General features: G+C 55.8%; 1 protein-coding gene across 1 annotated transcript in view; it reads left to right on the top strand.

Moving 5' to 3' along the window:
* RIMBP2 (RIMS binding protein 2) overlaps positions 1 to 12710 on the top strand; it is an 86227-nt gene that overhangs the window by 66371 nt on the left and 7146 nt on the right. Inside the window, exons 16-19 of the mRNA XM_019668945.1 lie at positions 2022 to 2203; positions 7247 to 7364; positions 11484 to 11665; positions 12324 to 12492. Coding sequence (XP_019524490.1) covers positions 2022 to 2203; positions 7247 to 7364; positions 11484 to 11665; positions 12324 to 12492 — 651 coding nt within the window. The remainder of the gene's footprint in view (positions 1 to 2021; positions 2204 to 7246; positions 7365 to 11483; positions 11666 to 12323; positions 12493 to 12710) is intronic.

The following is a 12710-nucleotide window of genomic DNA, read 5'->3' as shown; positions in this document are numbered from 1 at the left end:
ACCCTGCCCTCAGTGACAACGTCAGTGCCTCCCCTCTAGGCTCGGAAGCAACACGTCCACCCAATGTGACTGCCTCGTTTCTGGCCATGCACCTTCTAATGGAAACATCCCTGAATGGTGTTAAGATTAATACTGCACAACAGGTGGGGTGGGGCCTGGACAGTCCTGAAATCGTGGGGTGTCAGAGCTTGAAGACACCCCCTATGTTGGATCACCCAGTACTCTCAACACACGTTCCTGCGGCAACACAGTGTCAGGACCCCGATAAGAAAGGGGCGTCAACGCCTGGCTCTGCCACCGCCAGCTGTGGCTCTGAGCGAGTCACCCAGCTCGTGCAAGCACCAGCTTCTCTAGCTGCAAGATGAAAATAATTCTACTTGCATTAACTTGACCACAAGAAACGAATGCCCAACCAATAACTAAGAAAGCAAAGACGTTTAAGTGCCCCACATCACAGGAAGTCTCAGGTGGGAGGCTGCAAGGCTTGTTCACCTGCTCAGCTGGGTCCGGATCCTGAGCCGTCCATGCTTTTGGCCTTTCTCTCATGGTCACACAGTGACTGCCATAGCACCAGTCATCACACCCTCATAGGACAGCATCCAAGAAAGATGGATGAATAAAGGAGGCGGCTTTCTCCTCAGGCACTTTCCTCTTGGGAACAAAACCTTTTCCAGCAGCTCCGTCAGACTCCCTCTTACATCTCAGTGGGCAGACCAGGGCCACGTGTCCACCCATTCATACGAACAGCTCATCAGTGACATATCTGGCAAACAGTAGCTGCCTCCTTCGATCCACGAGTTTATCGTTAACTTGTCCCGGGGTTTGAATTGGGTGAGACGTTTGTCATGTAGGGACTTCTTCCTGCCTGCCTTGGGAGGGCCTCATTGAAACCAGCCCCATCTTTGTTAGTTCATTTAGAGCCCATTGGCTTTAAGTCTTCTACTTGGGGCTGATTGAAAGACTCAGGGCTGGAGCAGCTCAGAAGCGGACGCAGCAGACTGCCCGGGCTGAGAACACTCCAGGCCACCTCTCACGGGCATGGTTCAGGAGGAACCTTCCAGAACCTTCTGCCTGGAGTGCTCACGCAGCCTCCTGCCCCCAGGCTGTGAACCTGATGTAACAAGAAGTGCTTACAGCATTGTCATCAAGGGAAGTGGTTGGAACGGGTGCTTTTCATCAGCGTTTCCCGGTGCTCAGTGCAGAGCGCGTTTGTGGCCCAGCAGGAGGAGGACGGAGCCGTCCTTAACGCCGTGGAGCAGAAGCAGCCTCTTCAGGGGTGTCCGCGCTCCTACCTCGGAGCTCGCCAGGGTGTACGGCTGTTGTCAGTTTACGTACTTTGCTTTAAGCACTAAAGACCCTGAATGCTGGGTGCTGTCGCTAGGGCGGGCCTGGCACCGTCACAGCGGCACCCTGCAGGGCTGTCTGCATTTTGGGTTGCACGTTACCATGTCTGGTCTCAGTTGTAAAGTAGTTTCCTGGTAAAGCTCTTAACGCTGTCCCCAGCCTCTTCCCCTGTCCCAGCCTCCATCTGGTGCCGGTGACCAAGCTGGGTCCCGGTCCCGTCCAGTGTGCGTGCGTGCGTGAGTATTCTAGACCACGTGGTAGTCTTTAAAATCCTAACTGCCTCACAAGCTGCATAGAAGCCCACTTTCCCTCTCCCCATTACTCTGTTGGGCGCCCTAGGTCTGATGTACGCATCTCTGTGCCCCGAGCCTATGGCCACCTGAGTTGCAACCCCTGGCTTGAGGCTTGGTCCAGCCGCTAAGCTGGAAACGCTGACGGCGCCCAGAGGAATGGCGTTTCCCCAGCCCTGGTGGTGTCTCCTGCCTGCAGCCCAAAGGTCCCTGAGCCTGTCCCCGCCTGGGCTTGGAGGTGGGAGACGCGGCCTGGTCCTCCGCCCCGTCGCCTCACCTCGGGAGTGGGCGTCACACGCGGACACCGCCATGTCTTTGAGATAGCAGACAAGGAGGGGAGGCGAGGAGAGCCTCATGGGGGGCTCACGGCGTTGACGTGGTGCTCAGCTGTGTCCCCTTTCTGTCCCCAGCCGCACTGTTGCCATGGAGATGAGTACCACACTGAGAGCAGCCGGGGGTCCGACCTCTCGGACATCATGGAAGAGGACGAGGAGGAGCTGTGCTCGGAGATGCAGCTGGACGAGGGGGGCAGGCGGCGGCCCAGCGGCACCTCCCACAGTGCCCTCAAGGTCAGTGGCTGGGACGCCGGCTCCTGGCGTCACGCTGTCCCTTTGCTGGGGTTGTGGAGGCTACGCCCTGACCCTGGAGCCCACAGATCTGGATCGGCTGCTTTCTTGCCATTGAATTTGCGTCCGGAATTCCGTCCTTCTGGTCCCTCCTCTTTGTCAAAAAGTCTGGGTGAAGGAGTTCGGGGGAACCCGTTCGGCACCCTCCGGGGGCATCCAGCTCTGCACCAGGAGTAGAATTGGGATGAATTGAGCAATGGAGACCCCCGCACTCCACACCCAGCCTTAAGTGCTCATCCCCAGAGACTCAGCAGCTAGGAGAGTAGGACCCAGCCTGAGTCAGAACTGGGGATCCCCCACTTGGGGCCGGCTGGGGTGCTTGTGAAAAGACCCCACAGGAGGAAGGGACTGAGGTGGCCCTGCACTGCTGGAGGGCGCAAGGGAGGAGCAGGAGAGGGACAGGGCGGGGGGCAGCCGAGGCCAGAGGAGGGCCATCCTGGGAACTGTGGGGTCCACACACCTCCCACCAGAGACCCGGCGTCCTCTGCATCTCCACCTCTGGGCTGGCCGTCAGCGGGTTCAATGGGCGGTCACAGCAGTGGGAACTGGGCCCAGTGAGAGGCTGGCCCCCGATGTGCATCCCATGTCCTTGTCCCTTTTCTGCCACTGCTGCTGCTGGCTCTGAGGCTCCGGCATTCATTCACTGCACTGGGCAGCACACACTGGTTGCCTCTGTGCACCAGGCACCGCGCTTGGCTCGGGTCATGAGGATGGACATGACCCCCGCCGCAGCCCTCCCTAACCTAATGGGGGGACAGACAAAGGCTGGACACCTGCCGTAGGACCTTTGTGGGGTTTCTGAATGAAGAGGTTTTGGAGCAGAGACTTGTACTGGGCGTGGAGCGCCGACTGAGGCATTTCTCTAGGAACCCTGGGTCATGCATTTTGAATGGACAGAGGCAACACCCAAATCTGGCGGCCAGCCCAGCGCCTCCTTGCATAGAAGGACTGACTGAGGGTCTCCCGCAAAGGGCTGGGCCGCAGAGCATGCCAGGTCCCCATGCAGGCCCCGCACCATGCAGCTGCTGCTACTCCCGCTGGCCCCTTGCCCCCTGCCCCCGCCAGCTCCCAGACCCACCCCGTCCCGTCCAGCAGGGCTCACAGTGGCCTTTCCTGATGGGGGGGCCCCAAGCTGCCCCGTGGGGAGTCCAGTCTGATCTCCCCCAGGACTCCCCAGTGCTCATAGCTGGGCCATTTTTTCCTATTCTCCACGATGTCTCCTTTTTGGTGCAGGAAGTTCCTGAGCTGGTGCTTCCTGAGAATTGTTGAGCAAAGAAATGAAAGGTCACCTTCTCTCCTGGGGAGGATGCCCAGAGGGCAAGCAAGGCTGTCATAAACCCCTACAGCCATGTCCCACTCCCACAAGCACAGCCCCACCCCCTAGGAGATGACAGTTGGCAGGCAGTGGGGTCACTGACATTGCAGGAAGTGGTGAGGACATGGCAGGAAGTGGTGAGGACATGGCAGGAAGTGGGGCTGCTGACATGGCAGGAAGTGGTGAGAACAAGGCAGGAAGTGGTGAGAACAAGGCAGGAAGTGGTGAGGACAATGCAGGAAGTGGTGAGGACATGGCAGGAAGTGGGGCCAATCACAGTTGCCGGATCACGTGTTTGTCCACACCGTTCTGATGTTTTTGAAGAATCAGGCAATTTCACAGGCTGATCTGGACATCCGGCTTCTCTAGGAATTCCCAGACAGGGTTTGGGACCTGGCGCACTGGGCTCACTGTCCCACCTGGCTACAGTGAGCTGTAGCTGAGTCCGTTTCTTGGTGGGAAGGGTCCAGTTGCTCCGCACGTTCGCGGCCTGACCCTGGGAACCTCCTGGCTGCACCCATAGGTCTTCTTTGCCCTGAGAATGTCCCTCATTTGCTCGCAGGATAGCCCTCACTCTCAGCCGGCTTAGTACAGGCTCATCCACATCCTCACCTGGCACTCAGTGGGTTCCATGCGCATGGCAGACCCCACTAGGTAAACCTGCCATGGTCCCTGTGCTCACACAGCCTGCAGGTTGGTGGGGGACAGGCGTTGAATGAGCACCCGGGGAGGCGATGAGAGGAAAAGTGGGGGCACGTCTGACGTGGAGAATCGGCCCCCTGGGGGCCCTTTAGCGGGAGTGGATGCCAAGCTAGGGACGAGCTGGGCAAGAATGTGCCCACGTGCAGTGCACATCCCCTCCCGTTCACTAGGCAGCTCCTGGGTGTGCCAGCTGCATGCCCAGGACAGCCGGACCACGGCTCTCCACTCGGGCCTTGAAGTCCAGGACCTGAGGAGGATCAGGCAGACCCCAGGCCCTTGTGGACACGGACGGCCCGACTGTGAAGCAGGCGCTGGTCCCAGAGTGAGGACATGGTGCTGAGTGACAAGGCCCAGATTTTACACACACATTTTAGCCTGGGAGGAAGGTGACAGGGAGAACGGGAAAGATTTCAGCTAAGTGCTAGAAAACGAGCGGAAGTGACGATCACTGTTCTGTGACTTGTGTCAGTCACATCGGCACTTGGCAGCAGGTGCTCCCTGAGATTTGGGGTGGGTGCAGGCTGCAGGCAGTAGGGTTCAGATCCCCTGGCATTCTGGGCACAGCTGTGTCACAGGACCAAGTGCTTAGTCCCTGCCTCCGTGCGCCCCGCCTACCCCCCTCCTTGGTTTAGCTGTGTAGCTTGGTCCAACGACCGCTGGTGTCCACGGGAGGCTCCCTGTGTGCTCCGCCTGGCTCTATCCTTTGGCCAGTTCCCTTGTCACCTCTAGCCCGGCCACAGCTTGCCGCCTGCCCTCCCCCGGTAGCAGCATGCCCAGTCCCTCACTGCCTCCGAGACTAATGCTGTGTTTTCTTTCCCTCCCTCGCCCACCTCATGCTTGGTCGCACACTGTTTTCCGGCCCCTGGTTGTCACGTTCCTCCCGTAGGAGTGCTATAAGAATAGGACCCCCGAAGCTTTCCCGGAGGAGGGCCCCCCCCAGCCCCAGCACAGCACGAGACTGTTCAGTATCCCGGAAGTAGCAGAGGAGGATGCGGAGCACTGTGAATCCGCACACAGACAGGGCTTAGGGTACCCCTCCAGGCCCAGGGGCCAGGGCTCCCGGTTCCCCGCCAAACCCAGGGGCCCCGCGGCCAGCACCCATGCCGAGGACTTCCTTCTTGAAGACAGAGTCTGTCGCTTTGGCCGCTCGGCCACCAGGAGCCCAGACAGCGGCCTGGACTGTGGGAGTGAAGAGGAAGAACTGCGGTTTAGCTTCCGGAACACGGCCGCCCAGAGCAGCCCGGGCCCCGGGCCCTGCCCCTGTCGGAGCCTGAGGCCCCTGTTGGCCCGGCGGCGGACACTGACCCGGCAGAGCAGCATCGAAGAGGACTTTGGGGAGCAGGTGGACCCTGGTGATGTCATCAGGAGCGATGACGCCCACCGGAGCCCGGAGAGCCCCGCCCCCCGGAAATACGGCTGGGACGAGCCCGCGGGTCCGGAGGACTTCCGGGACGCCTGGAAGAAAAGCACAAAAGCGCCCGACAGTAGGGCGCCTGCCCAACGCGCACAGGCGCCTCCCCGCGTGGCAGAAGGCCGTGTGGTGTGTGCCGTCACCCCTCACCTGCTTGCACACCAATCCGTTTCCATCCCTTCATTCTATGTGCTTATTTTGGGTGCGTCCCCGGGGACTCTGCTGGCTCTTTAGTTTCCATGCAACTTTGATTTCCTGGGTCCCATTGCCTCCCCACCTTTTGGCCATGCTGGGGAACTCTTTACTTTGCTGTAGAACGATGACCACCCCCACCTCCCAATCAGCGATGGTTACGGCTCTGTAATTAAAGGACAACTGAATCTAAATTTTAATTAAGGGTTAGCTGAACTGTGATCATCCAAAAGTTTGGCAACACATATGTTTTCAAAACGAACCGTGGGGACTGACAGGTGACTCCGGTATTCCTGAGGGTTTTCTTCTTCCCGTGGCTTTGGTTTTTGTTGTTCCAGTTGTCGTTTTTGGCTTTCATCCATAATTGAAAAAAATGGAGAACAACTATTGAAGAGATCCATTTTTGCATATTTCCAGTTTCTTTTTTCCTTCATCCAGTTTTCAGAATGCATTTTCCATCACCGCCTCTAGACACCCCTCCCCCGCTTGCCTGTCTTCCAGGCTGGTTAGTGGTTTCAGGAGGAGGCAGTCACTCAAGGCTTCACTCGTGTCTGTAGTGCGTCCTCTTTCCAGAACCTTCGCCCCCCTCACGCTGACCTTTCAGCGCACACGCAGGCGGAGGCTGAGCCCTGCAGTCTGTGATCTGCCCACTGGGGGGCGCCGATCCCACACCGCCTGTTCCTGGAACCCGAAGCGAAGCACTGTTCTTCCCTGGGTCCCTGCAACCTCCGACTCCGATTACTTCCCAGTGAGCTGGAGGTTGTGGTTTATTCTCCGAAATGATTCTACCCCTCGTGCCAGTTAGAGGCGCGCGTCATACGAAAACATTCAGGTTAGCCCTGAACGTGACGTGTCTTCAGGTTAGGGCCAGAAGTTGCCCTGAGTTTCAGACACACAGAAACTTCTGTCTTAGAATTTTCAGTAACCTCACCTACTCTGTGTCAGCTCTGTGTCAGCGTGACGTGGCAATGAAGCGTTTTCCCACTTTTGTGGTCGTTGGAGGAAGACAGGCTGTGTGGACACGAGGTCAGGGCGGTACGTGGTCAGAGGCGCCGGCGGGCTGATGAGTTGTATTTAAGCCATGCTCACTTTGGGGCGGAACATCCGGCTTCTGCCGCAGTAGCAGTGACACAGCTGCCTCTTGAGGAATTCTCTTGACCCCACCCCCACCCATGTGCGAAAAGCAACTCTGATGGGGTGCCTGGGCGAGCAGCCTTCCTCTCCAGGCCATTCAGCTAACCTTTCAGTTAAAAGCTAAGTTTAGTTGCCTTTACAGCTTCTGCTTCTAAGTTGGATTGATTTGGCTAATTTAATTCTTCTGTTCCCACTGCTGGCAAGACTCACGACTCTGTTGTTTTGTCGTTAGATTTTAGGAAACCCAGCGTCTGCAGGACGGGCTGACAGGGCAGACCACGCGGGCCGGCGGTTTCCCCACGGCAGTGCTGGCACGCAGAGGTCCCGGCCGATGATGGTCCCGGCCATTGGTTAGTGGGCCTGTTGACGCCTTTCTCTTTCTTTCAACCACAGAGCACATGGCTGCTTAGTTCTCGGTCTGAACATTTAAAAAAATTAGTGGGAATAGCATTTTCATCTAAATACAGATACCCCACGGTGACGTATAGCAAAAAGATGGCAGAAGCAGCACAAGGTAAATGAAATCTATTTGTAAGTGTTCTCAGAATATCGTACTGACTTTTTACGTGAGTCTTCTCCTGGCCACTTGTCACTGGAGAGTGCGTGCGTGTCCTCCTGTCCTGGGTCACGTTCTCATGTGGTACAATGCGCATGGTCAAAGCAGCAGCAGGGATGGTGGCCAGACTCCACATGGCTCCCTGAGCCCCGAGCACGGAGGGTTGCCTGTGTGCACAAGACACTTTGGCAGCTGGTCCTACAGGTTACAGAACACACAAGGCCTGAGAGTGCATGCTGCCCATCCATCTGGTCACCTCCTCCCTCCTGCGTCATCACCTGGCGTTCCCTTTCCACCCATTACCTTTGGGGTGGGGGGCACGGGGGAGACGGGATTCAGCCATTGTGCTGAAGCTGTCACTTTGCTCATTCTAACCAATTTGCTAAGAGGGGGTGTGGCTGAAGGTCCGAGGGGAACACGTCTGTTCCTGGAATGAATTAGGCAAAACAAGCCCTAAAGTGTTATGCACAGGATCATGGAGCCTGGTCACCAGACAAACCAACCAACAACTTTTTTGTCTTACACACACACACCCCCATACACACCACACACAGACACAGACACACAGAGACACACACACACACACACACACACACACACAGACACACACACCCCCATACACACCAACACCACACACAGACACAGAGACACACAGACACACACAGACACACACACAGACACACAGAGACACACATACACGGGCAACAAAGGGAGGAGGACTGTGGGTAAACGGTCGATGAGAGCAAACCATCTCTAGTCGCTGTGCTCACTGAAAACCACTTCTGCACAGTCTGGCGCCTGAAATGCAAGCCCAGTCGCATCCAAACAGCTGAAGTCCCAAGACAAGTGGTCTTCTTTCAGGTCAACTCAAAAGGAAGACTTTGTAACGCAAGCGCGACCCGCTCACTGTCCCCGCTCCAGGATTTCCTGCCTCGCACAGTCCAAACAGCAGGCAAAGACTTTCCTTTTCCGTCTGTACAGGGTTTTTATTTTTACTCGTAAAAATCTCATGGTATGTTAAAGATCCTTAACAAAAAAGTGACAAAATCTGCGCAGACTAGAAGAGCAGCGATCTTGCCTCTTACAGACTTACTGGCAGTGTAACAGCTATGCTGAGCCTTGGCGCCTTTCGAGTGTCCTAAATCTAGGGCTCCACTTCGCGACTCTTCATTTAATCTGTGCACAGTCCCCTCCGTGCCACCCACAGAGCCGAACTGGGTTCTTCTGGCTCATAAAATACGTCGCTCGCTGGAGGCTGACTGTCTCCAGAAACAAGGTGCGGGCAAGGCCATCCCGTGTTCAAGGCTGTTATTCCTTTGCCATTGAACTTGGCTCCTGAGTCTCCAGGATACTGTAACTTCAATGAGTGAAGACTGCAAGTGTCACTCAGAAAATGAATGGCCGCTTTCATGTAGCTGAGCAGTTAACGTCCCGGGCACTTAGAAAGGGTGTCCTTGGAGGAGGTATGACGGGTCTCCCACTCCAGTCTCCTCGGACAGAGAACGAAAGGTTCCAGGACTGAAAAATTGGGGTGCTACCACTTGCCAGCTGAACAAGGAGGCAAAGGGAAAAAACGCCAGTGCACCCAGTCTTGCCAGGTGCCCCTCATCATCAGACTGTGACAGTCCTTTGGTTGGATTTGTCCCAAAGGAAAGAATTCAAAGGGCTGCACTCATGTCTTCATTTCAGAAAGGCACGTGTTAAATTCGTAGAAAGAGGGGAATGCTATGTTAACCCCTTAATAACAACAAAAAGGCCTCTAAACAACGTACCTCACAAAAAGTACTGAATAAACCCGTGAGCCTGGCTTTCGTTTACCTGACTTCTCATCGTGTAGCCACACGAGAAGCACAGTGACCACCACACACCTTACCTGTCATGCACTTAACCCTGTTGGATTTTCAGAAGCGCGAAACGTGCTCAGCAGCCACCAGGGGACCCAGCCAGTGACTCCGGGGAGCGCGGGCCGGGACGTGCACACAGACCGTTTCCCGCTCGCTCCTGTTTCCTTGGTTCTATTTTTCTTGTATAAATATCAGTCATTACTATTTTAGAAATCTCCTGCACTCCAAAAACATCTGTTTTTTTTTCCAGAGGAACTTAGATCTGTACATTGTGTACTTCCCAAATATACTTCAATAAGTGATGCATTCACAATAATAAGAATATTATAATTTCAATATTTTTAATATTCTGTTTCCTAAATTTAAAAAAATGCCCTTTCTGATTTAAAAACAAACTTACAAAGCTCCAAGTCTAATAAATTCTAAATCATATAATGAATGCGAGGGAGCTCCCAACGTGACGGGTGTCCCCTAAGGACACTTAATCGGGTCCAGCTTCCTCCTTTATACATGTGGCTCCGTGCATTTATCTATTTATCTGTCGGATGAAAGGCCTGAGGGTCCATGCCTCTAAAAATGAAGTACGCGCTCCGGAGGCTCCCCTTCGCACTACTGGACTGTGACCATCTCTCTTTGGTCCTGTGCCCCCTGGGACGCTTGGCCATAGAGCAGGGAGATACCACACACATTTCCATGTCCAGGGAGGACGGCCTGAGATCCAGTCACCGGAGAAACACAGCCTGGGCCTGGGGAAAGGTGAGGTCTTTTCCTGGGTTTTCTGCAAGAAGAAAGTGAAAAGCTGTGAAGTCTGTGTCATAGCTAATGCCCCCTTTCTCTGTAGACGTTACCGCGGACAGTCACGGTGAGGTGTCGGGTCGGTCAGGCAGTCAGGAACTGCGTCACCATAGAAGAGGATGCTCATTGTGACTGGCTGGCGGGACTCGGCAGCACCGGGCGGCCGCTATGAATGAGACCTAGGCTCGGGGAAGATGTGAAGGAGGCCCGTTCCCTCGCAGAAGTTCATTTACTGACGTTTTTAGATTTTCTAGGCATCCCAAAAAAGATCCTGAATTTAAACAACATAAATAGTTCGCTGCATTTAAAAAAAAAAACCATCAACCTCCCCTGCAATTGACGTGCTTTTTATTTTTCAACTAAATGTTTCTGTGGGTGAGAGCAGCTTAGTGGCTGGGCTTTCTCCGTCAGCCCTCTGCCTTTCCACAACACCTGTGACGTCCTCGCACCCCACCGCCTGTGTTCTGTGCTGGTGACAAAAGCCCTGATTGGCTGCTTGTCCCTGGTGACTGGAGCTTTCCTCATGTGCTTCGCTGAGCGGGGCTGTGTTGTCTGTGGCCAGATAACCCATATTCTCTCCCCTCCTCCCTCTGTACTCGCACACACTCACGTGTATGACGGTGCCTAAGGACACGTGCGTGTCTGTAATGACGCCTAATAGCACCTGTGCGCACATATTGGGCTGTCGGAAAAGTCATGACATATTTTTCCTATGCTTTTTGTTGCAAAAATGCATCATGACTTTCCCGACAACCCAATATTATCATTTCAAAAAGGATGATTTTTAGAAGCTGGCCGGTAGGTGCAGCCGAAACGCACCTCTGCCAGGAAGTCATTAATTGACACTCGTGAAGAATGCACTTGTTGCCACGTAAATATCTAGAGCTGAGTGAAGAGCGAGGTTACCTGTCACACGGACTGATACACAGACGCATTTAAACCTGACACGTGCGCCTGGCGTGGAGACGTGTCTGTGCATGGCCTGTCCGGTGTGGCCGCTGTGCGGACCCCGACACGCCCCCCGGGCGCTCAGGGCTGCTGTCCCTGAGGTCACTCGGTCCTCCCAGCATCTTCACATGCGGTGTTTTATGACAGGTGTTTGCTTCTCAAAGTCACGTTGAGGAGAGGGTCTGGGCCTGCCCACGTGTTCAACTGCACGGTTTCAGGAGACACTCAAGTGTTGCAGCCACCCCCGCCCCTCCCCAAACCCTGTTCACTGAACGGGGCGCTGCAGGAATGACCTAGCACTGTGTCCTTTGTCCCTATGCTCCCAGATGAGTACGGCCGAGACCGGCTGTCCCCGGACTTCTACGAGGAGTCAGAGACGGACCCCGGAGCCGAGGAGCCTGTGGCGCGAGTCTTCGTGGCCCTCTTTGACTACGACCCTCTCAGCATGTCCCCCAACCCTGACGCTGCAGACGAGGAGCTGCCCTTTAAAGAGGGGCAGATCATCAAGGTGGGGGCCGGTGGGAGGCCGAGGCCGCTCAGGGAGGGGACGGAGGCTGCTCACCTTAGGCCTCAGCACAGCAGCCTCCAGTGGTTCGCGGGATGAGAGCCTGTGAGATGAGAGCCAGGCTGACGCTCGAGGAGGCGGGAACGGGCCTGGGTCCCAAATGGGAGTGTCCCGAAGGGCGGCGACAGCTGGCACTGGACAGCGGTGAGATCACAGCCGTCCTGTCTGATAGTGAGCACCTGTCAAGGACACAGGTGCTCCCGACAGTGATCCTGGGGTCCCTGCCAGCCAAGAGTTCTAACTCCAGAGTGCCCGGCACAGGACACTGTCTCCCTATGGAGGGACGTGCAGTGGACACCCCTGGGGGGCGGGGTCTTGGCACCAACGCTTTTAATTGTGCAAATTCACACACATGCCCATCAGAGCACGGCCACTGCCTCAACTGGCAGCCCTGACATGACATGATGGGAGGCCCAGTGGTGTCTGAACCTGGAGGGGAGGCTGGTGGCGAGGGCACGTGCACGTCCAGTGATGCCTAGTGGTGTCTGGGTGACCAATGGCATTAGGCACTGTCCTTGCCAGGCAGGACTGCACCGTGAGCAGAGCTGCTGTATTTCTGAAGCAGCCAGTCACAGGCCCCAACTTCTTTCCACGGCTCTAGGTTTACGGCGACAAAGATGCAGATGGCTTCTACCGTGGGGAGACCTGTGCCCGGCTCGGCCTCATCCCCTGTAACATGGTCTCTGAGATCCAAGCTGACGACGAGGAGATGATAGACCAGCTTCTCAGACAGGGCTTCCTCCCTCTCAACACGCCTGTGGAGAAAATAGGTGAGACACAGCCCCTGCTCTCTCCAAACCCGCTGGCGGGCTGTCGCCAGGTACGTCACAGCACAGACTGCAGCTCAGGGCATGGGCTGCGCTGGGCACCGCCCAGTCTGTGCCCCATGAACGTGCCAGAGGGACTCAAAAACCAAATACTCCATAAAGCAGGGTTGTGACAGTCCAGCATGTTCTGCACATGCGTGCCCCTAAACATGCGTGACACG

The sequence above is a fragment of the Hipposideros armiger genome, unplaced genomic scaffold (genome assembly GCF_001890085.2).
Source record: "Hipposideros armiger isolate ML-2016 unplaced genomic scaffold, ASM189008v1 scaffold_544, whole genome shotgun sequence".
NCBI lineage: Eukaryota > Metazoa > Chordata > Mammalia > Chiroptera > Hipposideridae > Hipposideros > Hipposideros armiger.
The sequence above is the reverse complement of the archived record's forward strand: the minus strand, read 5'-3'. Positions and strand labels throughout refer to the sequence as shown.